Here is a 24,083-nt window from a genome sequence, read left to right as displayed (position 1 = left end):
AACTGCACAAGACTTGGTAGACCACAGAGTTCGCGCTATATCACTGAAACTAGACATCTGAGATTTGTAGTTTTCCTTATTTAGATCAGAAGGAGTAGAAAATGCAACCAACTAGGACTGGAGCAGAAAAGCATCCCTGCAGGGTTCTTTGAAAAGCTGACAGTCTAAAGACTGAAACTGAATGATATTTAGGTTTCAGACTTGGACCAGAATGTCAGGCAAAATTAAAGCTCTCACCATGCACACAGGCACATACACACACGTATATCTCACCAGTGGAGTTCTTCCTATAGCAGTGAGGTACTGCAGCAGACTCTTGGTGTGGTAGATGGTGGGGTGCAGCTCTGCACTGGGGGTCAACCACTGTCTGTTCAAATCCTCACCACTCAAAGAACATCTGTGACTACAGAGTGATAGAGACAGAAATAAAGAGAGAGGGGGATACAAAGAGAAAGAGAAAGAGAAAGAGAGAGAGAGAGAGAGAGAGAGAGAGAGAGAGAGAGAGAATGCAAAAGAGACACAGACAGACCGACCGACAGACAAACGTGGAGAGAGAGAGAGAGAGAAAAAGAAAGGAAGAAAAAAAGAAAGAAAAGAGACAGATAAAAAAGAGACAGGTGAGATGGGCAAAGAAATGGGTGAGCAATAGAGTGAGCAAGAAAGAAAGAAAGAAAGAAAGAAAGAAAGAAAGAAAGAAAGAAAGAAAGAAAAGTCCTGCGTGTGGACGTACTTGCCGTTGATGACTCCATCTGGGTTGAGCATGGGGATGATTTTGAAGATGTAGCTCTCCCTCAGGCTCTGTGCCAGAGGACTGGAGCTCATGAGGAACTCCAGAGTGCCCTTCATCACCCAGCTGGCGTTGGTCTCTCCTGGGTGAACTCGGGCTGTCAGGAACACGACTGGGCGATTCCCTGCACAAAACAAACAGCTCAAACACTGTGTGGAAGTGAAGTCTAGCAGGTGTGGTTACTGCTTGGTGGTCTCCAGCATTTCCAAACCTCTCCTCATGGCAGCCCAGCATTACTTGTAATTGTACTCGAGGAGAAATGTGAACAATATCTTAACAGCTTTTTTCAAAGCAAGATGGTTTTGTTAGTTTTGAATGGATTTATGACTGTATTTATTTTAATGATACACAGAATTTACTGACAAAAACACATTTACTACAGCAACATGGTTCTAAACAGTTTGCTTAGGTGACTAAAACTTGTGCAGTGAATTTAAAAATAATATTTACGGGACATATTATTATAGGTATTTGCATAGTCATTCAACACTTTCAACTGAAAATAAGTTAACACGTCCTCTAAGGAGAGAGTATTTGCTGAATTTAAATAATATAAAACAACAAATGTGGCCTATGCAAAATCATGGCATGTTATATTGGTTTTTACTTTTAAATCAACGAAACATATAGTTTGACCAGGAGTGTTCAAACTATTGCATACAACTGCATTAAATGCCTATGCAATCAATGTGTAACCCTGACAAACTACAAAAACAAAACATATAACTGAGTGTGTGTGAGACATACTGAACTGGCAGATGTGGTCATTGCCGGTGGACTCCGGCATGGCGGTAATGGTCAGTAGAGGGCAGCAGTTTCCTCCCAGCGTCTCACACAGCTGCTCTTGCCTGTAGTAGATCTGAGGAGTGCGCAGAGCGCGCAGCTTCTGCAGGTGCATCTGAAACATCACATCAGCCAAAATCACAGTCCCCTTTGTACAAATAGTGAATGAAAAGCGTTCTCTACAGTCTTGAAAAGACCATTATTAATCAGACATCACACTCCACAACTCAGTTTTAGTTTTACAGTGACTGAAAAACTGGACATCATTTCCTACCCGTTTCGGTGCTAAACCGAACAGAACACACCAGATTTGTACAAAAGCACGCAATCAGGCAACACCAATAACACAAGGAACACTTGAGTACAGCTGAATAAGATTTTATTATTAAAAAAAGTTTGGTCTAAAACTGGAGGCAGAAAATTACGTTTCTCAGTTTTCTATGCCAGTCATTCCACAGCGCTGAGTTTTCTTCTCACAGTGTAACGATGGACAGAAACGATGTGGAACTTGATTTTCTCCTCTCTTTCAAAGATGAAAACTTTAAGGACTGTTTATCTGATGGTGACTTTCTCTTTCATTACGGATTGGATTATCTTATATCTAATCTCCTCAGAAATGTCTGCTGAAAAAATGAATAAGTTGTACTTGGAAATTAAATACCATGGATGGTCTCTAACTTTCACAATACGGTGTAACAGAGGTAGATATGGTATTGCATTAAACTTAAATCGAGCACAGATGGAAATCCCAGAGACACAGTACCAAACACACTTCCAAACAGAGAGAGGAAGTCCAAAACACAGGCCTGACATATCATGTTGCCATAACTAGTGATGGTATACCACTTTGCAGCTCACACAATGACAGCTGGCATGGATGAGACATTTAGAGCTTAGGAAGGAAGGAACATGCAGAGCCAGTTGCAGTGGTGCAGTATAAGAATGGTATACAAACTGAGTGTAGATCTACAGATATAGGCTGATACCTTCAGGGTAGAGTAGGTGTATGGATAATGGTAGGCAAAGTAACAGACATCGTCCTTGTGCTGAAAGGTCACAGTAAAGGTCATTGTGTAGTAGGATTTGCCCTTTTGGCCCCCAGCAGCAATGGAGCTCCGCGAGAAATGGTTCCTATGTGGATAGAGCAGACAGCAGCATTAACCTTTAGATGCCACAGTTATTACTGAGAACAACAAAAGTAATCTGAATATTTCATTATTTTTCACTCAGACCTACAGCTACAAGCCATTTCTGTGGTGTCCCAGGTGGTTGTTAAACAAGCAGAGAAATTCTATTGAAGTTGCTGTTTGTATTTTACTATGATTTAAAGTTATTATTATTGTGTGTACACTTTTATGGAAAGAAAAAAAAAATGACAAAATGTTTTTAACATTGAAACAAACTGGAATAAAGTGTTATGTGCATATAAGAACTTTTCAAAGCAGAACACACAAACTGAGAGTTAACTTAATTCATTACATACTAATTAACAGTGATGCACTGAAATGAAAATTCTTGGCCACATAAATTCAAAACACACTAGGATGAAAACACAATATACTGACATTAGGTTGAAAACAGTCAACATAAAATAAACTTAAATTAAAAATTATTACAGCATGCAGGTTACAGTACATGCAATAAAAGCCTCGACAACAGAGAACAGCTACTCATCCAATGTGAGAAATTCTATTATTTGTTTTATATATATATATATATATATATATATATATATATATACATACATACATACACACACAGCTTGTCTTATGTCCCTCACAGAAACCTGTAAAAAAACTCTTTCAAATGTGTGAATGTTGGCCGATTACAGTATTTGTAAGTTCTTAAGAGCTGTAACACTTCACTGTAGACCCATCTCCTCTTTGGGTATTTTTTTCAGTCAAAATTTTCAGCCTTTTACCCCCCAGCTGAAAACAAGAAGTGCCATTTTTGACCAGTGGCTGAAATTTTGGTGCATTGTAGACAAAGACTTCACTTGTTCCATCTCCTTGCATTGTGTTTATGATATATTTACATCACTACCTTCTAGTCCTCTACAGGCTTAAATATGACAGAGAAATATTTACAAAGTAAGTTTTATCTGATCAGAGCAGGGCAGTTTCTGAGCATTTAGGTGAGGGGGGTCCTACTTGGGGCAGCTACTACTGGAGGTCCCCCATACCCACCCCTATTATATTATTTTGAATGCAAGAATTTAAAAAAGGGTTAAAACTTCATTTATAACATTTTGTGTAAGGTAAATGTCTAAGGTAAAAAAAAAATAAGGACAATAAATAATAACTACATACTGGGCATAAAATTAAATAGGGCCAACGTCTTACACTGCTTATAGCAAGTAAAAGCCCTGGATTAGGCCCAAATAAAGACAACAGCACTTACTTGTAGTAGCAGATATCAGATCCAGTACGAACCCAGCGAGGGCTGCCACTGATGGCGTCCTGCACAGAGTACATCAGCACCTGCATGCCTGCCACAAGAAGGTGCACATGTGTATTCATATAGTGTTTGAGGGTACTTGAAAAATGGACTGTGTTAAACTGGTTCTACACAGACAAAGGTGGGGTTAAGGGTCTAAACTCACAGCGTATAATCACTAGCAGCATGCTAACAGCTAGGGTGCTAGCTGTTCAAGCCCATAATTTTACTGTTTTTAAAATGACACATCTACAAAAAAGCCCAGACAAACGACATGGAGACTTTAAAAAGGAAACTCGGGAAGCCAAACATCTTGGCTGATGACTGTATCTGGGATACAGGAAGAACTATGCAAACTTAATTTTCCGCCAAACTACTGCTTTAAGCTCGTTCTCTGACTGCTAGACTACTGCCAACAAACCTCACGGTTAAATGGTATAGATGTAAAAGCACTCTGGCTTACCATAGTTGAACTGGCTGTTGGATTTTTCACAGTTGATGATGTTGAAACGATAGGGCACTCCCACACGCATGCTGCTCACCTCAAAGTAGAACCACTGGTGGTAGTGATTACTGTTAATGTCTGAGTTCAGCACCAAGTCATACTCAAACCTGCAGACATTTAATAACAGAATAAATAAATACTGACACATTTAATAACACACACACGCACACACACACACACACGCATTACTAAACTGCTTATCCTTCTGGGTCATGGTGGAGTGCCGGAGGCTAATATTACATTTCATAACAGGCAAATGTAATATTCTCCATATCACTGCAGTTGAAACTTCAGTGCCCAACAGGCCCAAACAAATTCCTTAGAAGTCTGGTTACACTGACTTACATTGGAAGTTGAGTTTGTTTTTCATTATTTCTCCTAAATCATTTTGGAGATACTAAGTCGTGTTCTGAAAGCAGTAATATTCTACCATTACTAATGCATGAATTTTGTTTGGATTGTCAGAGTATTTGAGGGATCACAATTATTACAGTTCAGAAATAAGAATATTTCTATAAGAATAATGACACTCAGTCAGGCTACAAACAAAAAAGACATGAACATAAACTACACTGAAGGTCTATTAAATCAAACTGTACTCACTTTCTGACTTGAATTGCTTTCCGCAAGTTCCCAGATTCAAACTGCGAGTTGAACTTCAGACACTCTCCGTCATCAATGACTGGGCAACTTCAATTTAACAAAGAGCTTTTTAATTCAGTGAAAATATGGCACTGAGTACTTATTCACTCAGAAAATGGATTAGGAAAAAAGGAAAAGTTACAGAAACATCCACTGACCTCTGCAAATCAAGGTCATACACAACTTTGTCCAGGATATCAGTGGGGTGAATGAGTCTTTCAATGTCCTGGAAGATTTTTGACCTGTGGCAAAAAATTGTTTTTAATCCATTACAGTGACAATCAAGTTCTAGTACTACAAACAAAATTCCGTGTTGTTTAGGTGTACTGTGAAAAACGGAAATGAATTAAGCAGTTTTACACAAAGATTCATTCTGCTGGACTGCCATCATCTGCACTGTATTATGGTATCTTATACTGTTTAGTACAGGCATTCTAGTCTACCTCTCTCCAGTGCCTGACGGATGTCCACACAGACTGTTTATCTACTAACTTAATATTACCACACCTACTATTACTAGTACTACTACTGCTCATGACTATGTTGATATAATGAGATGTAATCATGAATATAAAGACTAAAATCTGTGTTCTCTTGGTTTTAGAGTTCTGACATGCTGCATCTACTGCTGTCATGAATACGTTCTATAAAATTTACCTAGACAGGTGTGAATTAGTAGACTTCAAGACTGTTATTAGCATAATAAAACACACACACACACACACAAAAAAGGTCTACAGTTTCATATAATTACACGAAATCATATACAATTGTAGAAGACTGTCAAGCAAATTTACTATTTTCTCTTCAAAGAGTAAAATCCTCTATTAGCTGCTAGCATATGAGCTAATAGTGAGCTAGCCATTGTTACACCTGTGAACTCTTTACAAGGTGATAATTCTAAAAACAGTAATTGACAAATCAAAATACTATTACGGCTTTTAAACTGTGGTGCATTTAGTGGTCACATACTACTACTTGATGACTTCGTCCTCACCTGAAAAACTGCTAAATAACACAGCTTGGGCTGACTTCTCACCTTGCTAGTAGTGCCAGTAAGCACAGATAACCACACAATACGCCCCCCTGTGTTCTTGCACCAGTAATATTGAGTTTTTACATTTTTTACAATGCAATGTTTAAATATATTGAATAATGATTAATAATGAATAATGGATGTTTTCTGCTTTCTTTTCATTGTTAGCCTACTTCTGGCATATGAGTATAAGGAAAACATTGCTTCATTTACATTATGCACATACGGTCACCTGCTGTTCGACTCAAATGAAGACTGTCTATGCCAGTCAGTCAGTCAGTCAGTGACTCAGTTACTGATGTTGTACTGTTTTATGTATGATGCAAAAGAAAAAGATGCTGAAGAAAACATGGAAAAAAACAGCAACCACCCAAAAAGGATTCCAAAAACTTCTAAAGCGGCACTTTCAGTAAAATTGTTGTTGTCTACTTACCTCTGCACCCCATAAACTCTCTCTAGAATATGCTCCCGAAAGTTGGGCGCCACGTGACCGAAATAATCCGGGTAGGCCACTTCTGTGTAGCCGGGCACAGAGCATGTCCCCTTCACCATTACCAGGTACAGGTCAGGGTCATGCAGAGGCAGAAGGGCAGCTGTATCGGGCACCTCCAGCACCGCCTGCTCCCCGCTCTCCTCCTGAGGCCCCTCCCCACCGCAGCCTCCATTCACTGACTGCGAGGCGTCCAGCAGCAGCTGGCTGAGGCCCTGCACGAGCTCAAGCTCTAGCTTGCTCTCCGGAGCTTTGGAGATGGAGATGCTGTCCAGGTCCACTGGAGTGTCTTTGAGCCGGGGGGGCTCCCCTTTGTCCGGCCTTGGGGGCTTGTTTCTGGGGTCAGTCAAAGGTCTGGGTGTGGAGTGAGCTGTGGGTATGATGATCGACCGCAGGGGCTTTGAGGCATCGGAAGCAGAGGGGGATGTAGATTTACCGCTCTCGAATTCACAGTCCTGAAACAGAGGAAGGGGCTCACTGTAGTAAGAGGTCAGTAGATTAGACATGCTTAGTGTGTAAAACTGCACCGGAGACTAAGGCAGCTAACAAGTAATGGAAGCTTATAACCAACTAGTTACCATTATACAAACTGTGAACCTAAGCCATCATATACTTGCATTGAATTGGTTTGGTGATAATCTTACACCAAACTATTGCTTTAACTCAGCGGTTTGATGGTTAATGAGTTTATGCAATATATAAGCTACATAGCTAAACACACTCTATGCTCAAAAGTGTGTGGACAGTGTTTTTTATGAAGGCAAAGTTATTAATAGGGACTTTGTCCCTCTTTGCTGCAGCATCAGCCTCTATTTTGGATTTTGGAATATTATGTCTGGCTCACAAACACCATCCCAACATATCCCAAAAGGTATTGAATGGAGTTCTTTCATCCCAGAGGACACAGTTCCATTGCTCCACAGTCTAAAGCTAGGGGATTTTATAGCCCACTTGTTGAGGCACAGCATTAGGCATGGTGACTGCAGGGTCATGTTTGGTTGCTCCAAACCTTCCCACTCTATCAGCAAAGGCTTTGTACAGTTTGGATTGAAATGAAGTGAACTGTGTATTAATCCATGTTAATGCAAACATACCAAAGCCTTTACCTGAAAATCCTCAGAGAACTCCCGAAAAAAGCGCTCATAAACTCTCAGTTCCTCAAATGGGCGTGTGAGAACCTGCCTGGATCGTAGTTTGTTGATATCAGTCTCGATGTCGTCATTCTGCAAAAATTAAAGACAATTTCCTTAAGGTGTACATAAGAGGTTTTGGTTCTATTTGGTTGTATTGCTACACATAGTGAAGGGATTCTACAGATTCAGTGAAATCTATGATGTGATGAAACACTTTCTGGTCTAAACAAATATAGCACAGTAACATTTAAGCGCAGATGTTGCTCTATTGGGGAGGAGATCACCTGAGCCCTAGGGTCCTTCTCATCCTCTTCATTCTCTGTATCATTTTCTGTGTCGACCTCCGTATCTTCATTGTCGTCACTCTCATCCACAACGTCATCCACTGAAACATGAAAGACGACATTCTATTACACACTGATATTTGTTATTTATGTAGCCAAGGGCTAAATCTTACACATTTCTCGTGCTTTATTTTTCACCTGAGGTCCAACTACAAGATTTGTGTTAGTTGATGTATTTAAGACAGTCATAGTTCATTCATACATGACTAGTTCCCCAAAGTCTTTTATCCCTAAGAAATAAAACAGGCTGTTTCTGTGTCTTAAAGATCATTATGTAAATTACATCTGTTCAGACAGGCTGCCCTGTATGGTGCCTCATTCAAAAAGGAGTCCGTAGGCTGAACAGGCAGATATGTGTAAATGCATTCGTTTTTGTGTCATCGCAAAAAAGTCAGTTCAAAACAGTCTGTTTTTGTGGCTTAGCTGTATATATGAATATATGAACCATATAGACTGAGGAGTGAAAAGTACAGAGTACCTAAAACTTTAATTTCAAAAAAGTAATGAAACTTTGGACTTTCATGGTATGGGCCCTGTGAGTGATACATTTCAGAGTGGAAAGAATAGAGGTTAAAATGTTGAGGTGCCTTTAAAAAACAAAACAAAACAAACAATGCTTTCTGGCTAGGTCATAAATAAAACTATACGCAAGAACTGACTGTTCTGACTGTATGTGTTACGAATCACTACTGGCACATCCAAGTGAGATGAAAGTGCTGCATAGCCTCACACTGCGCAAGTGGTAAAACACGGTGCTAATCCTTGTTTATGTCATCGTGATGCTCCTAACATCACAGTAAATCTGGCAGTGCGCTACATCAATCTGGCCCATCATCGTTTACTCAAAAGTCATTCAGCAAACTTTAAAGAAACAATACAAACAATGGCATAAATGTGCAATAATTTTTATCTTTAGGATGGTCTCCCAGGCAACTTCAGCAATGAAATAAAAACAGCACCACCTTCCAGATGATCAGAATAGTGTGTCAGGCATTACAGATGTATCAGTAACACCTTTCCACTAGTGATGGAGCGATCAACCTGCTACATATCAGATATTTCTCTAACTTGGCCGATCCTAAGTGCTGATTAGTGATGTAAAACATATGAGCCCTGCGTGAGGCTCTTTGGTCAATTCCTTGCTCAAATGCTAGATGGAAATCGAGGCTTTTGACTGGGGGAATAAGGCCTATTTACATAGAGTGTAAAAAAAAAAAAAAAAAAACACATGCCAAGTTGCATGGTATGGTTTACATGTGTATATTCATGTCTTGTCTTACCCCCTGGTGGCTGGCTGTAGAGCTGAGCGACTGGTCCGCTGGCTGGAACATGCTGTAGTGGATGGTGAAATACACTCTTAATGGTGGGCAGAGGCAGGCGATTCTTTGGGAAGCATTTTCTCATGATCAAGCTGGAAGTGTTTACTAAAGGATCCAGGGTCCGAACAGGCAAACACTCCTGTTTAACAGAAACACATATCACAATCTGCTTTTGTGGCATTCTAGCACTTCTCAAAAACTCTGATGAGCTGTGTTAATAATTTAAAGTGGGATTTTTTTCTACCTAGCTACAGCGTTATGCTTACCAAAACTGAATGCAGAAAAGAATTACAAAAAAGACCCAAAATCAAAGGCTTTACTCATTTTGATCACAAATTTTACATTCCAATTACACTTACAAAGTCATTGGGGTGGTACCTTCAAGGCAATTAGGAACCCACAGGTCCTTTTAGGCCTTTAGAGAAGACTTATTAATTTCTGGGAACTAAAAAAAGATCATGCTGTAATTTTTAGTTAATTTTATTCAATAGAATCATGCCTGTATTTAAATTCTGTACATATTAGAGCACTACAAAATGTTTCATTATAAAGGTTTGGATGAAAATTCTTAAAAAGCTGTGCAGAAAATTGGCTAATCAGGAATTGCTTTTTCTCAGTGGTATCTAAATAGGTACAGCTAAGCAAGCTCTCCTTTTGGTTACAGTCACTGACTGAATTTAAGCAGCAGTCTAATGAGTAGGATGTTAGAAATGGAAAACAGTGGCCACTCTACCTAATTGTACTATATTCCATTGCAGTTAGCATTTTTTAGTTGCATTAACTCTATACATCCTGTCTTGACTCCACACTTTTTATGTGCTATGGGGAAGTGAATGTACTTTCAAGGAACACATCTGAAACTTAAGGAATACTTTTGCGGGTACATTTACAGTGTTTAGACCTCATAGGACAAAAGTGTACACACACACACAGCACCCTCTTTTCTGACACTGAGTGCGTTTACACGCACTTAATAATGAGAGAACAACAGAAAATCAGATTTTGTCAGTAATCCGATCAACAAATTTGCATGCACTTGAGTAAACAGATAACAGGAAAATTCCAGACTGTAATGGTATTTCTGCTTTGCAACTGGCCAACAGCTGTAACGTAAAGGCAATGTGAAACTTTATGCCGCTGCTTTAAAAAAATAAAATAAAAACAGATTGTGAAAATCATTCTGCTTTCAAGTGCTTTAAATGTTTTATGCTTTTTCCCCCCTCAAAGTCCAGAAAACCCTGTTCAAAACAGTGTAAAACTATACTAGAGCCAACGGTACTACAATAAAGATAATCATTTCTTACAGCTGAGGTGTTATAGAGAATTCTCATTCCATCTGCATCAATGAAGGCCTTCCTGCCCAGCTTAATGTTGGTGATGTTTTTGATGCATCCTAGAATGCTCTTGCGAATCAGCATGTGTCTGTGGCGGGTGTCATTGCGGTGCCAGTCCTGATATATGGCCAGCAGAGCAGGCACATGTGCCCTATCCACTGCTCGACGGGCATTCATCTCTAATAAACAAAGAAGAAAAATGAAGGCCTAATTGACACTCTGGTATTCATAATCATGTACCTCACATATAATAAACAACCAGGAATGGTAGTTTATACACGAAGATAAAATAATGTAATAAACACATTCAATCATGTATGTGAAAAACTACATGGTTTACATAAGAAGTTACAGTAAAATATGAAGCTTAACTAAGAGCAACATTCCATATTCTATACCATGAATTGTGAATATAATTAGACAGTAAACTGTAATAAACAAAAAAAGTACATAATATATGCAGTTATATATAACAGTGACTGTGGTGCCTGTTCTAAACAACCTTTTGTATTCTATACCATCTACAATTAAGATTACGCATTAAACTGTCAAACACAAAGGAAAAAGCCTTACATATGCAGTGAAGTTCATAATTACATAAAACTCCTGTAATAAACCCAATCAGTTACATAATATAAGCAATGCATGTATAGCTACAGTAACGTATTATACTAGTCTTAGGTAAACCACATTTGTTTCATATGGTACACTAATAATTAATATGACAAACACATTTCTTTCATATTTCAAACATATATCTTTTTCATACACTACAGTATGTATATGTACTGGTACAATCAAACAAAGTCAACATCATAAAAATCTTCTGCCATCTTCTGACAGTCAGAAACTCTATGACCCTCTCTTTCAGTTGGTATGTGATTGGTTCCTCGGTGCCTCACAGTTGTAAAAATATCGGATTAATCGTTTCGAAATGCCCTGTATACTCAACTCCAGGGACCCATAATTCAATAGCTGGGAATAGAGTCACTCAAGGCTACTTACTTGATTTCAGCAATGCTGCCAACGTATCAAGCGCCACCCTGTGATCAAATTAAAGTGACAAATAATTCATCCAGCTTCTAAGATCTACACAGACTGAGTAGTAGTAAAAATTTGTATCAGGAATTGGGAAACTAGGTACTGTGCATATCGGCCCATACGTACTTCAGCAGAGTGGTGTTTTTTTTGCTGTATGGTCCAATGACTTTAAACATCAGCTCCACAACTCCACTCTTCCCCAGGGATACAGCATTCACCGCTATGAACCAGGTAGAGACACAAATAAGCTTTAGAAAACAAATCACAGTAACCATTCACAATATAACTAAAATCATACGACAAAATCATGTTCTACACAGATATTCATCAGAATTCCATCAACTCTAAACATTCATACAGTTTGCAATACAGATTCCTCCTCATGCACGTAATGTATAATTTTGAACAGGCTGTAATTCCTTGACGCATTACTGGAAATGTATTATAATTACAACTTTGTGTTTTCCACATGGATGATCACATTTTTTGTCTGACAATGTAACACATTTTGAGTCCATATTCTACTTTTTGTGTAGTTTGTATGTATTCTTGCACTTACAGTTGCTGGAGTAGACTCGGAGAACCTGTAAACATGGCAGCAGGAGTTTGTGGTTCTGCAGGTTCTGTTTTAGTAGATTCACCGTCACATTCAGAGCCCCGTTCAGACGTGCTTTAATTCCAAACTTCCTGTCTGCAGAGGGAAGAAGATGGATGCAGTATTGTAGTAATAACAATAATAATGATAAGAATCATAAAAAAACGATTAAATTTAATAGTATAAACACCTTAGAACAGAATAAGAAATTAAAATTTATATGTAAATTTCTGTGCAAAAGTCAGATAATAATTTCATTTATTTAATTTCCTGCCAAAAAGTTTGTTTTTCAGTGCCAGAAAATGGCAGATATTCATTTAACAGAAAATGACACCTCAACAACTAAACATAAAATTAGATATTAACTCTACCACTATTTAATGTGTCCACTATTTACTTTTGCGCACAATACTGCCACATTAGCTCTTCCATCCTTCACTTCTTTAAACCAACCAGCTGCAGCTGTGTCCATCCAACAAAAGGCGTTCCATAAGGGCATTTGACTGGAATCATTTGGATCACTACAAGCAGAAAATGCAACCAATGTCTAAGACCGAACTTTGGAGGTGTGGAAAAATCTCCCAGCAGTTTTCTTTGAAACAATGAAAGATGAATGGAATCTGTAATAAAGGCAGAAGTGGACACACTAAACACTGAAAAAAACGCATATATTGTTGTTGAAGCAATAAACTGGTACTTAATGGCCGCCCTGACTGGAAAATAAGGTAGTCTCTGACTTTTGCACGCTGCTGTACATGCACAACTGATCATGCAAATTAATTGATGAATTATCAGTCATCAATAATGTGGACTAATGGAACTCAGATAATCCTCTCATACAAACTTTACTCACTGGAATACTGGAGTCTCATTATTCTTCAGGGGGGGGTACAAAATTACCTTTAGGTCCAACTTTGGCCAGTAGAGAATGTAAATGGAGCATGAGCTCTTCACTGGGAGAAGCTTCTTTTCCAGATTGGACAAGTAGCTGCAGGACGATGGCTGTTCCTCCTTTAGATACGAAGACGCCAACCCTGCGACCTCCGCCTACAGCACCAAACACAACACAGCATTCAGAAGAGATAAACAGCTGATTCAGTTAGATGGCCAAAGTCAACTAGTAATTGTGTATTCGTCTCTTGTCTGATCACTCTTTCATGGGGTAAATGCCTAAATACATTTTTCATATAGTCTAAATTATAACTGCAAAAACCTTCCACTCATACAGCTCACCACCATAAACACTAAAACTAAACACTAAAAAAACTGACCCTGTGACACACTACAGTAACTGAACCATGAAACAAATCTCTTGCACAAACCAGTTAGTATGAATCCAGTCCAAAAGTTTGTAATTTTATCTACACGTTATTACGACACATTAGTCACACGGCATTGGAAGGCAGGAAGGTCATTCAGAGTCGAGAGCTAAAACAGCTCTGTTAAATCTGCCAGACATAGTTACCCACCCACTGTCAGCAACTCATTCAGAATACACAGGATGTTCAGAATTGTCTGCAAGTCCCGCGTGTTCTGTAAAAGATTACAGGTGGTAAGTGTTACAACATCAGCTTTGCAAAGCATTCAGACTATCATGGAAAGGTCTTTGCTCAAGGGAGTGAGCTTACCTCTAGAGAAGTGAGAATGACCTCCATCCCACTGGAACCTTTGGTCATGATCTCTTTACGGGTCTTCTCTGAAACACAGGAAATCTGTTAGTTACACACTAATCTGATTAACAATTCTATGCTAAAACAAAACTAACCAATGGATTAGTAGTCAAAAGTGTTCAGCAATACAACCAGCAGCAACTGATCAGTCCTATAGTGGCATCTGGAGCTCAACTCAAACAATTAAAGCCACCATGTGGCACTCTGATGTAAAGACTCTGGAGCAGCAGAAACAAGTTCTCTGGAGTGATCATGCTTCACTATCTTGCAGCCTGTGGGACGGAACTGCGCTTGTTGAATGCCAGGAGAACATTACCAGAACACACAGTGCCTACAGTGAAGTTTGGTGGAGGAGGGATAATGGGCTGGGCTGTGTTTCAGGGTTTGGGCTTGGCCCCTTAACTCCAGTGAAGGGTGATGTTAATGCTATAGCACACAAAAACATTATACACAATTATATGCTTCCAGCTTTTAAGAAAACCTGTGTGCAAAGTGAGGTCTGGGTCTTCCAGACATCAACCCCACTGAACACCTTTGGGATGAACTGAAACATCGATTCGGGCCTTCTCATCCAACCTCAGTGTCTGACCTCACCAATGCTCTTTTGAGTGAATGAGCATAAATCTCCATAGATGTACTCCAAAATCTTGTGGAAAGCTTCCCAGAAGATTGTTATAGCAACAAAGGGGAGGCCAACTCCATATTATGCCCAAAGTTCTGAGATAAGACGTCTGGTTGCAGTGAGCGTAGTCTTTCTTTCCAGTTAAACAATGCGCATCCATCAGCTTCAGTAGTTGCCAATTGAAAATCTGTGGTGGCATTCTACTGCGAGTGTAGTATAAACTATTACTTGTCAGCTACATTAGGTTCATAAGTCCAGGGCAACACAGAAGTGGTAAAAACCTAAAAACATACTACCTTGGCTGATAAATTTTACCTGGGATAAGAGGAAAACTGTGCAAGTCAAATTTTTTTTGTCCAAAATATTTCCACTAAACTAACAATGTTTTCCCTGTGGGGCTGTAACATTCTTCTCATTTTGTGCGTTTCAAATGCCTAGTCAAGTTTCAGTCAAGAAATGTGCTCAGGGAACAGTCTTTGAAACCCAAGAGTCCAGTAACATTCTTGCAACGCCTTTCTCGATCATCTGAGCCATGACAGAACGTTAAGCCTCAGATCAGAGAAATGAGACCAGACCACTGAGCTAAAACAGCAAGTAAGCATTCCTCACATGATGAGTTTCAGTGTGTTGGGCATTAGTGCTAAAAACAGGCTGCAAAACAAATAGGTCATAGAAGAGGGTCCAAACACCTACAAACAAGGTCATAGCAGAGGGTAAGGGCTATAACAGAGAACTGGGCAACCAGAGTAGTAACCTCTAATAGCTTCCCATTAGGACATACAGTACTCTGTAAAACTCAGGGACCACCCTTCATTTATTCATCTTTCAATTAAAACAGATGTAGTGTGCAAGGAGACACAGGAGACATCTGTTGTGTTTAGATATAAGGAAAAAAACATGAGTTTCCAAAACCTGAGCTCAAAAATAATTAGAAGCTATAGAGAAAACTGGACTCCTAACAACCACCTGCAAGACGTGGTAGACCCCCAAAACTGTCACCATCAGATATCAGACAAACAGTACTTAAAACATAAGATCAGAAAAATCCACAGTTGTTTTTGTCTATCCTTCCACTGTGTGAAGAGACCAACAATGTGAGACTGAAAGGACGTGTAGCTGTTAAGAAGCCCCCAGACAAAAACAGACAACAAAGAAGAACATCTGCAAATCAAACAAAAAAGCTGCTGGTGTTCTCAGAACAATGGACTGACCATTCCAGAGTCCAGACCTCAGCATCACTGAATACAGTTAAGATTACTTTGATCATGAGAACAGAAAATGCAACCAAATTCTAAGACTGAATTTTGGAAGTGTGGAAAAACATCCCTGCAGATTTCTTTCAGAAACTCAAAGCAAGTCTTCTAAAAGGAGGCTGTAATAAAGGCAAAGGGTGGACACATTAAATACTAATAACAATATTATATATAGTTGTGGAAGCATATGTCAATTTTTCCAGAAAATGTTTCCTGCTTTCTTTCCTACAGCTGAATAATGACTAACTTGTACTAAAAGGCCATTATGACTAGACATTAAATAAATAAAGTGTGGATTCTGACTTCTGTACAAAAGTCAATGTTTCATGGCCACCTTGGCTACCTCAGCCCAAGTGATGGACTGACCCTCGCTTGGATCTCCAAGCTCTGCCTCCTCTAGGGAAGGATCGTTGGTGGGATTAAGAAGATCCTTCCACCGTCCAATGACATCCCCAGTCGAAGTCAGCAGCCCCTCAGCCCCACCGTAGACAGTGTTGGTCGGGAACCGCTTTCCTCTCCTGCGGTGCCTGATGGTTTGCCAGAACCTTCTCTGTGCCTGTCGATAGTCTTTCTCCATGGCCTCACCAAACTCCTCCCACACCCGAGTTTTTGCCTCAGCAACCGCCGAAGCCACGACCTGCTTGGCCCTTCGGTACCCATCTTTTGCCTCCAGAGTCCCACAAGCCAACCAGGCCTGATAGGACTCTTTCTTCAGCTTGACGGCTTCCTTTACCTGAGGCGTCCATCAACGGGTTCGGGGATTGCCACCACGACAGACACCCAACAACCTTGCGGCCACAGCTCCAATCCACTGCATCAACAATGGAGGCACGGACACAACAAAGGGCCCACTCGGACTCGATGTCACTAGCCTCCCTTGGTATGCGGTCGAAGCTTTTTTGGATGTGGGAGGACACGTTGGGAGGGATTATATCTCTCGACTGTCTTGGGAACACCTTGGTATCCCTACGGAAGAGCTGGAGGAGGTCGCGGGGGAGAGGAAGGCCTGGGCCTCTCTGCTTAGGCTGCTGCCCCTGCGACCTTGACTCGGATAAGCGGTTGAGGATAGATGGATGGATGTTTCATGGCCAGTGAAGTACACTACATAGGAAGCATGGAGCCATTTTTACTTTTAATCAAGTATATTTGTGGGAAAATCTACTTTGATCCATTTTAGTTCCTTACATTTAGTTCCTAATTCTGCTTTTCAGCTTTATTTCATTCTGACCTGTTGCTTTAGCACCTTTTCTGTTTTGCTGTTGCTCCCATTGCTTATTTTGTAGCTTTAGCATTTTATTTTACATCAAAAGGATCCAACATGAGAGGAATCAGCACCTAACTAAATTCATCTGGTTGGCTGCAATGCAGTTCTACATGGAAATTTTGTTTAACCTGATACTTTTTTTACTTCTGATAAAGTTGACTTTGGAACGTCTTGTTACTTCAAGGATACAAAATGTTTACTCAAGACTGTGTTTATTTGCTGTAACACACCTCTGAGGATAAACTTGATGTTAGCCATGTGTCCTTTTGATGTGAGTTTGTTGACATTGCTAGCACACGATGACAAGTGCTATAAATAGTGGAAGAGGCACAATGGAAACGTCCTCCATTTCATCACATCTCCACAGACGTGACACAGCAACAGAAACATCCAGCACTGCCCAGCTTCAAAACAACTGCAGATATACTGCCCAAAGTGAACATTACAGACCACGGCTCAGAATACTGAGCTTCTACAACAGACACAATAAAAGACCACCACACAGAGAGCAGAGAGATTAAATCATTAATCACTTACAAATCTTATGATTTAAGAGTGAGCGAGAGGGAGAGAAAGAGAGAGAGATTAAATGAAAATAGAGATGGAGACATAGACAAACAGAGTAAATGAGAGACAGAAAAAAGAAAGAGAAACAGCACTTAGAGAGAGAAAAAGAGACATGCACACAAAGAGAGAAAAAGAGGAAGACATGCATACAAAGCAATAGAGAGTGAGAGACAAAGAGAGTGAGAGAGAGTCACAGAGACATATACACAGACAGAGTGATAAGGAAGAGAGAATGACATGCACAGAGAGAGAGAGAGAGAGAGAGAGAGAGAAAGAGAGAGAGAGAGAAAGAGAAAAAAAGAGAGAGAGAGAGAGAGAGAGAGAGAGAGAGAGAAAGAAAGAGAAAAAGAGAGAGAGAGAGAAAGAGAAAAAGAGAGAGATGCACAGAGAGACATGCACAAAGAGACAGAGAAAAAGAGACAGAGCAAGATAGAGAGACATGTACACAGAGAAAGAGAGAGAGACATGTACAACCAGAGAGAGAAAGAGAGAGATAAGGAGACAAGGAGAGTGACACATACAGAGAAACAAAAAATGAGGGAGACAGAGAGACAAATAAACAGAGACATAAAGAAAGAATGAGAGATTGACAAACAGAAAGAGAGCGAGAGACAGTAAGAGGGAGAGGGACATACACACAGACATGGAAAAAACAAACACTAAATTTGTACATGATATACAAACACATTGATAAAATGAACTGAATAGAAAAAAGATGAGTGAGAAGTGAGAGAGGGAGAGAAAGAAAAAGAGAGACAGCGTGTCTCTCAGTCAGTGAGATGAACAAGTTACCCGCCTAAGCTGCTGATTTACAGACATAAATAAAAACATGCTGTGCAAATGAAATACTGAGAATACAAGTGGTACAAGAACTGCTGACCATTCAATCCCACAACCACCCCAACATCCCCCACAACCCCTCCCAACAGCCCCTGCCCTCCAAGCACTCACATGTGGAAAATTATCAGCACGCAACGTTCCAGAGGACACAGTAGGAGTTACGAGATGCAAATGAGTCCAAATTCACTACAGCAAATGAACAGCACCAATAGGCAGGTATACACAGTCACATGCAAAAGTCTAATTTTAGTGCACAATTTAGATTTATTTAAGTTGATCGTCATGGAAAAAAAAATTCAATATGATAGAAAATGTACCTCAAGGTTTGCACAGGCCACACTTTGTTTTACATTTTTTCTAAAGGTAAAATCTACAAATAAAGAGTAATTATGCATTAAAATGTGTGAAAATGTGCTCTGTGTGGATGTGTTAACTTATTTTCACTTGAAAAACAACAAAAGATGTGATTTCACCAGAGGCCATCCAAATTTTGCATATGAATGTACATACAGGCCTTGCACAATGAAGGATTCCTATCTTTGCATAACTATACATATCTAACTGACCAAATCATTAGTAGCATTATTTGCTAATTCTGTTGTTGCAGGAAACTGCATAGGCTTAGCTGATTAGGTTATCACCTCTAATATACAGTTAGGTTTTACAGGGCATTACTAAACTGAGATAACTGTTGTGTCTGGAATGGTGTAAATCCAGTCAAAACATACTGTGTTATGTCTAAGCATATGTTGTATTTTGTCTAAGAAGAGAAAGCAGACTAAAGCAGACTGAAGGCCTTGTAACATGACATTACCAACATAACAATGTTCCATGGCCTTAAGTGCAAGCAGCAGTCCTTTTACATGCAGTCATAAAGAGCAGCCAAACACTATAAAGCATGGATGGCTTTATTGATTTCTTTTCAACACATATACAAGTCAAACAGAGTGTATGTTCAGAGTAATATGATTTACATCCATTTCCTGCAACAAGAAACCCACTGCCTCAAAGCTTACCCGGGCTGCACGGAGACCGAGTGTGCCTGTCTGTCCTTCTACTGCTGCTGTAGTCCATCTTCACCTTTCACTCACACATGCCCACCAGACTAATGCTCACTGAAGCGGCACTCTGAAAATATTACACTGGACGTGGCCCCTCCCACTGTAATTCATGCAGCTATTGCGACAGGTCAGTGAAATGACGGACATGCCGGGCATAGGAGATAGAGGGCGACCGAGTGAGAGAGAGACACTGAGAGTGAGAGGGGAAAGGATTAGGAGAGGGAGGATATGGGATTATGGAACATTTCTAAATTCTCCCTCCTGCCGATCTTGAGGGGGAAGGGGCGCGGGGGGTCCTCAGTCCGCAGACAGTGAAGACATGAGGGTTATGTGAGATATACAGTTACACTTAGCTGGGTCATTGCCTGCTGGACGTCTTAAGAGCTCCCAGCAAGGGGTCTCAGCTGAAGAAGCAGGCCAGCACGCTTGGATCTTCTGACCAGCTGTTTAGTTAGAGTAGATTGAGCCCAGTGACTGATTTACGCATACGTAAATGCTTTGCCAGTAGTTCAGCAAGAAAAACCAAATGCACACCAAATTCACCAAAAACCAATTCCCCTTTACCCCATGCAGTCAGTCAGCCAAGACAGGTTTAGCATTCAAGGTTTATGTAGCTAAAAAGTAATGAAAACTAATGCATCACTAATTATACACCAGTTGGCACCATGTGAACTGCAAACCTGAGCACTTCCATACACCAAATATGATTTTTGCAGATATCAAGTGTAAAGATGGAATACATGCACATTAAAGTGATCTTTGACAGATTCCAAAACTACGGAGCCTCGCTGGTGACATCCCATATAAATACAAATAATGTGTGGCCATGACTGTGGGAATGAGATAATAAATACTAAACTAATAAACAGTTACCAATAAAAATTCCATTATCTTTTCTTATTTTTATTTTTGTTTTAATAGTTTACTATTTGCAATTATTAAAGTAGGTGGCAGATTAGCTGTCTTGCATCCTATCTGTTGATCCTCTTAACTCAGGACAGACCTCAAACTATGTTTGCTGCTTTGAAGAGGAATTCCACTGATTTCTCAAAATCAATATATTACTGAACATTTAAGATGTAAACAAAGTCATTCAGAGTGGTTTGGTGTGAAATGCGCTGTTATAGAGAAACTCACCAAGTCAGAATCATTCACAGTGGTGGTGATTAGGCCCGGGTGTCTGAAGAGTTTAATGCCTCTAAAAGCTCCCTCAAAGAAGGCTAATATATTAAATGGTTATGAATGTGCTGCCTGATCTCTGAGACACTGTTTCATGAAATTTTCTTTTGACCGAAAATGTATTTTAAAAATCCATTTATGGCAGAGAGGTACACGCAGGCCATTGTAAGGCAAAAATAGTCCCCAAAGAAAACGAGAATTTTCACATTTGCTATTTTACCTTCATCACCATTACATAGAAAGACACGTGTAGGTTCACTGGTGATTTTGGATAGTAAATAAAATGCCTATATTTGTGTGGCAGAAATCACAACCCCTGCTTTTTATCACCACAGTTGTAAGGAAATCTATGTTGGCAAGTTTCTTTACTATAAACAACTTCACATCAAACCATTCAGAATTACTTTATTTATATCGCAACAACAGGAATATGCTGAATCATTGGGAAAAATCAATGGAATTCCATATTAAGCTGAACCACGTAAGTTAGGGTTCCACTTTGGACAGCCCCACATAGATTATCTACATATTTAGAGATTTGGAACAAGGTTAGGAGTTAGTATTAGCTTTCGCATCAGGGTAAGTTTTAGTGTTAGGGCCTGGGTAGTGAATAGTGAAAATGATGGTAAATTTAATAAATCGTTTGATTAAATGCAAGGTAAGCATCTACAACGGGATATAAAGACACACTGTTGCCACTAACAAGCTTCAAGCAAATGGCTGCTACTGCTTTTTTTAGCTTTGCACTGGGTACTTTTGTCCATTTTAATAGGTGGCAACATGTCATTCAGTGTTTTGGTTTGTTTGTGCTATTCTATTCTAAGACTTGACACACTTCAAGGACAAAGTGCCAAATATAGCCTTTAGTGCCATTTGACAGGTACTTTAAGTCCGGCGTATTGCTGTGTACTGCTTTCAACAATGAATGCTGAGAGAGCTGGACAGGATTTAGATGTTTAACATAGCGCTTTTCTGTGCATTGTGCTTTAAGCAGAATGTAATGCATATGTGCGGTCCGAACGTTCCTTGGATATAGAATGGATCACGTGACAAGTCTGAGCACTGCCTGTAAAGGTATGAGTGCAATGTCTCACCTTGAGTCTGGATAAGGTGCAGGATTTTGCCGGTAACCTGTCTGATGGCCTCGATGTCTGTGACCACAGCCTCTCCATTTAACCTCTCCAGCTGCCCCAGCAACATCAGCACCCGGGAACTACTGGGAATACTGCATGGATACACAGCAAAACACTTTAGCTGCTAATACAAAGCCTTAGAGACATATGTTTTAAACTTTGCTCATGTCTTATAAATGCAGGCTTATTACTTGATTTTACCAAAGGGCCCATATGATGGAATTAATGAGCTTTCCCATTTTTCCCAGTTTGAATAAACTGTTTTTAATGATGTTACAAAAACTCACACATCCCATCCGCCTATTTAGTCTACAACGGTTTTGCCCCGCCCACTCACACTGAAGTTATAAGGAGTGTTTCAGCATTTCAATACAGGGCAGCCAATAAGAACAGAGGCCATTTGCATGTATCAGTGTGGAAAACACATTGTCCTTCCTTGGTATATTTCTGAGTGAAACACACTATTAGAGTGGGTCTTTAAACTAGCTGATTGTTTTGGGTGTAGGTGGGAATTGTTAAAAGGGGAGATTAAACATGATAACACTGGTTAATATTAGTTCTCCCCACTCACTAGTACATGCTGACTCAGAAGACAGAAGGCTGGCAAAAATCTCTACACTTCGATGAAAGATCACAGGAAAATAATTATTACATCTTAAATGATATAGTATGAAGAACCATGGCTATTACTAATAAAAAGAAGGCCAATCTTGCAGCCTGGTTAATTTTGAAGGATAATGACAGGTTGCAAAGTTGTCATGTAAAAATTCAATAAATTGCTTAACCCTACTCAAACATCATAAGTGGAAAAAGGAGTGAAAGGGAAAAAACAACACAGGATATGGGCCCTTTAAGTCTTTATGTGCAAGTAATGATCTGGGGACATGTCTGTCTGTGTGGGGTCACCAACCCTTTCTCTGTAGCCATTTTGGGTTTATTCATTTCTTGCCACCCACATAGATTTTAGTCACACTGCAAAAGACAAGAAAAGCCATTACTTTTTTATCTGAACAAAATAAGATATATATATATATATATATATATATATATATATATATATATATATATATATATATATGACCGAACTGACAACATTTCAAAGCTTCATGCCAGAACCTCCATTTCAAATAACTGGCTGAATCACAGTATATCCTATGTGACACAGAACAGCATGCAGAATAGCCTGACCTTGGCTGCCTTGGGTGTAGCTGATGTTTTCTTGGTGATAGTAAAGCCGTTACTTGATAAACTGCAGACAGCATATATAAATCAGCCAGAGCTGTCGTTTTGCAGCTAGTTAGCTGAGGTTAGCACGAAGCAGAAGTTGGCTTCCTATTTGCCAGCTTGTTGGTCGGATTTTCCCGTTCCACCTTAAATGGTGCTGCCTCGGTAACTTCCTGAGGTGTCAGAATGCAACTACTGCACCATTTAAGGTGGAACGGAAGAATTCGAAAAACAAACTGGCGAGTAAGAAGCTGATTTCAGCTACGGTAGGTTAGCGGTGTCAGAACACAATACACCGCAATGATAACTACATGATAAATAAGACAACTCCTCAAAAAATCAAACGAGTCTAGTGTTTTTTTATTTAAACTGACAGCTGTCACAACTATACAAACTAACAGGACTGCGTGAGTTCAACACATCATCTGCACCTGCCCTAGCCAGCGGCTAACCAGCTAGCTAGCGAGAAAATCCAACACTGAAGCAACTGCCAGGCACTGAGGACTCAAACCCAAGGAAAAGGCGTATTTACCGACCTTTAAAGCATTCAAAAGCCGCTCCATCTGAGCACAAGGGCTCCTTCTCTTTCCCTCTGTTATCTCTGTTAGCTCAGGCAGCTGCTTGCGACGCCCTGTTGTTATTATTTACTAGCAATTCATCTGGCTAGCCTGCCAGTATACGCTTGGGCAGACACCGCTGACTTCGCGCAGATTCTGCGATTTACAAGTCATAACCAGCCAGACAGGCTTACAACAATGATTTGAAGATCTACGAGGTAAGCGAGTACAACTAAATCAACGGTCGTCTGGGAAACGTAGGCGAATA

The 24,083-nt window shown here is 39.9% G+C and overlaps 1 protein-coding gene across 4 annotated transcripts in view; it reads right to left on the bottom strand.

Moving 5' to 3' along the window:
• The window catches only part of agtpbp1 (ATP/GTP binding protein 1), a 33,086-nt gene that overhangs the window by 8,191 nt on the left and 812 nt on the right, over window positions 1-24,083 (bottom strand). The window contains exons 1-22 of one of the 4 annotated variants that reach the window (XM_017696432.2): window positions 23,795-23,969; window positions 22,945-23,006; window positions 21,996-22,126; window positions 14,074-14,141; window positions 13,915-13,978; window positions 13,346-13,492; window positions 12,410-12,541; window positions 11,977-12,070; window positions 11,815-11,852; window positions 10,780-10,988; window positions 9,437-9,614; window positions 8,097-8,197; window positions 7,786-7,902; window positions 6,623-7,134; window positions 5,312-5,395; window positions 5,115-5,201; window positions 4,470-4,618; window positions 3,971-4,058; window positions 2,557-2,701; window positions 1,535-1,685; window positions 731-911; window positions 274-403 (exon numbers count right to left, since the gene is read on the bottom strand). In XM_017696432.2, the coding sequence (XP_017551921.1) occupies window positions 274-403; window positions 731-911; window positions 1,535-1,685; window positions 2,557-2,701; window positions 3,971-4,058; window positions 4,470-4,618; window positions 5,115-5,201; window positions 5,312-5,395; window positions 6,623-7,134; window positions 7,786-7,902; window positions 8,097-8,197; window positions 9,437-9,614; window positions 10,780-10,988; window positions 11,815-11,852; window positions 11,977-12,070; window positions 12,410-12,541; window positions 13,346-13,492; window positions 13,915-13,978; window positions 14,074-14,141; window positions 21,996-22,126; window positions 22,945-22,976 (2,838 nt within the window). In that variant the 5' untranslated portion in view covers window positions 22,977-23,006; window positions 23,795-23,969. Of the gene's footprint in view, window positions 1-273; window positions 404-730; window positions 912-1,534; window positions 1,686-2,556; window positions 2,702-3,970; window positions 4,059-4,469; window positions 4,619-5,114; window positions 5,202-5,311; window positions 5,396-6,622; window positions 7,135-7,785; window positions 7,903-8,096; window positions 8,198-9,436; window positions 9,615-10,779; window positions 10,989-11,814; window positions 11,853-11,976; window positions 12,071-12,409; window positions 12,542-13,345; window positions 13,493-13,914; window positions 13,979-14,073; window positions 14,142-19,677; window positions 19,778-21,995; window positions 22,127-22,944; window positions 23,007-23,222; window positions 23,253-23,794; window positions 23,970-24,083 lie in introns of those variants that run through there. The other 3 variants (XM_037536164.1, XM_017696434.2, XM_017696435.2) reach the window with 3 other exon arrangements.

Source organism: Pygocentrus nattereri, chromosome 29, assembly GCF_015220715.1.
Source record: "Pygocentrus nattereri isolate fPygNat1 chromosome 29, fPygNat1.pri, whole genome shotgun sequence".
NCBI classification, from domain to species: Eukaryota; Metazoa; Chordata; class Actinopteri; order Characiformes; family Serrasalmidae; genus Pygocentrus; species Pygocentrus nattereri.
The sequence above is the reverse complement of the archived record's forward strand: the minus strand, read 5'-3'. Positions and strand labels throughout refer to the sequence as shown.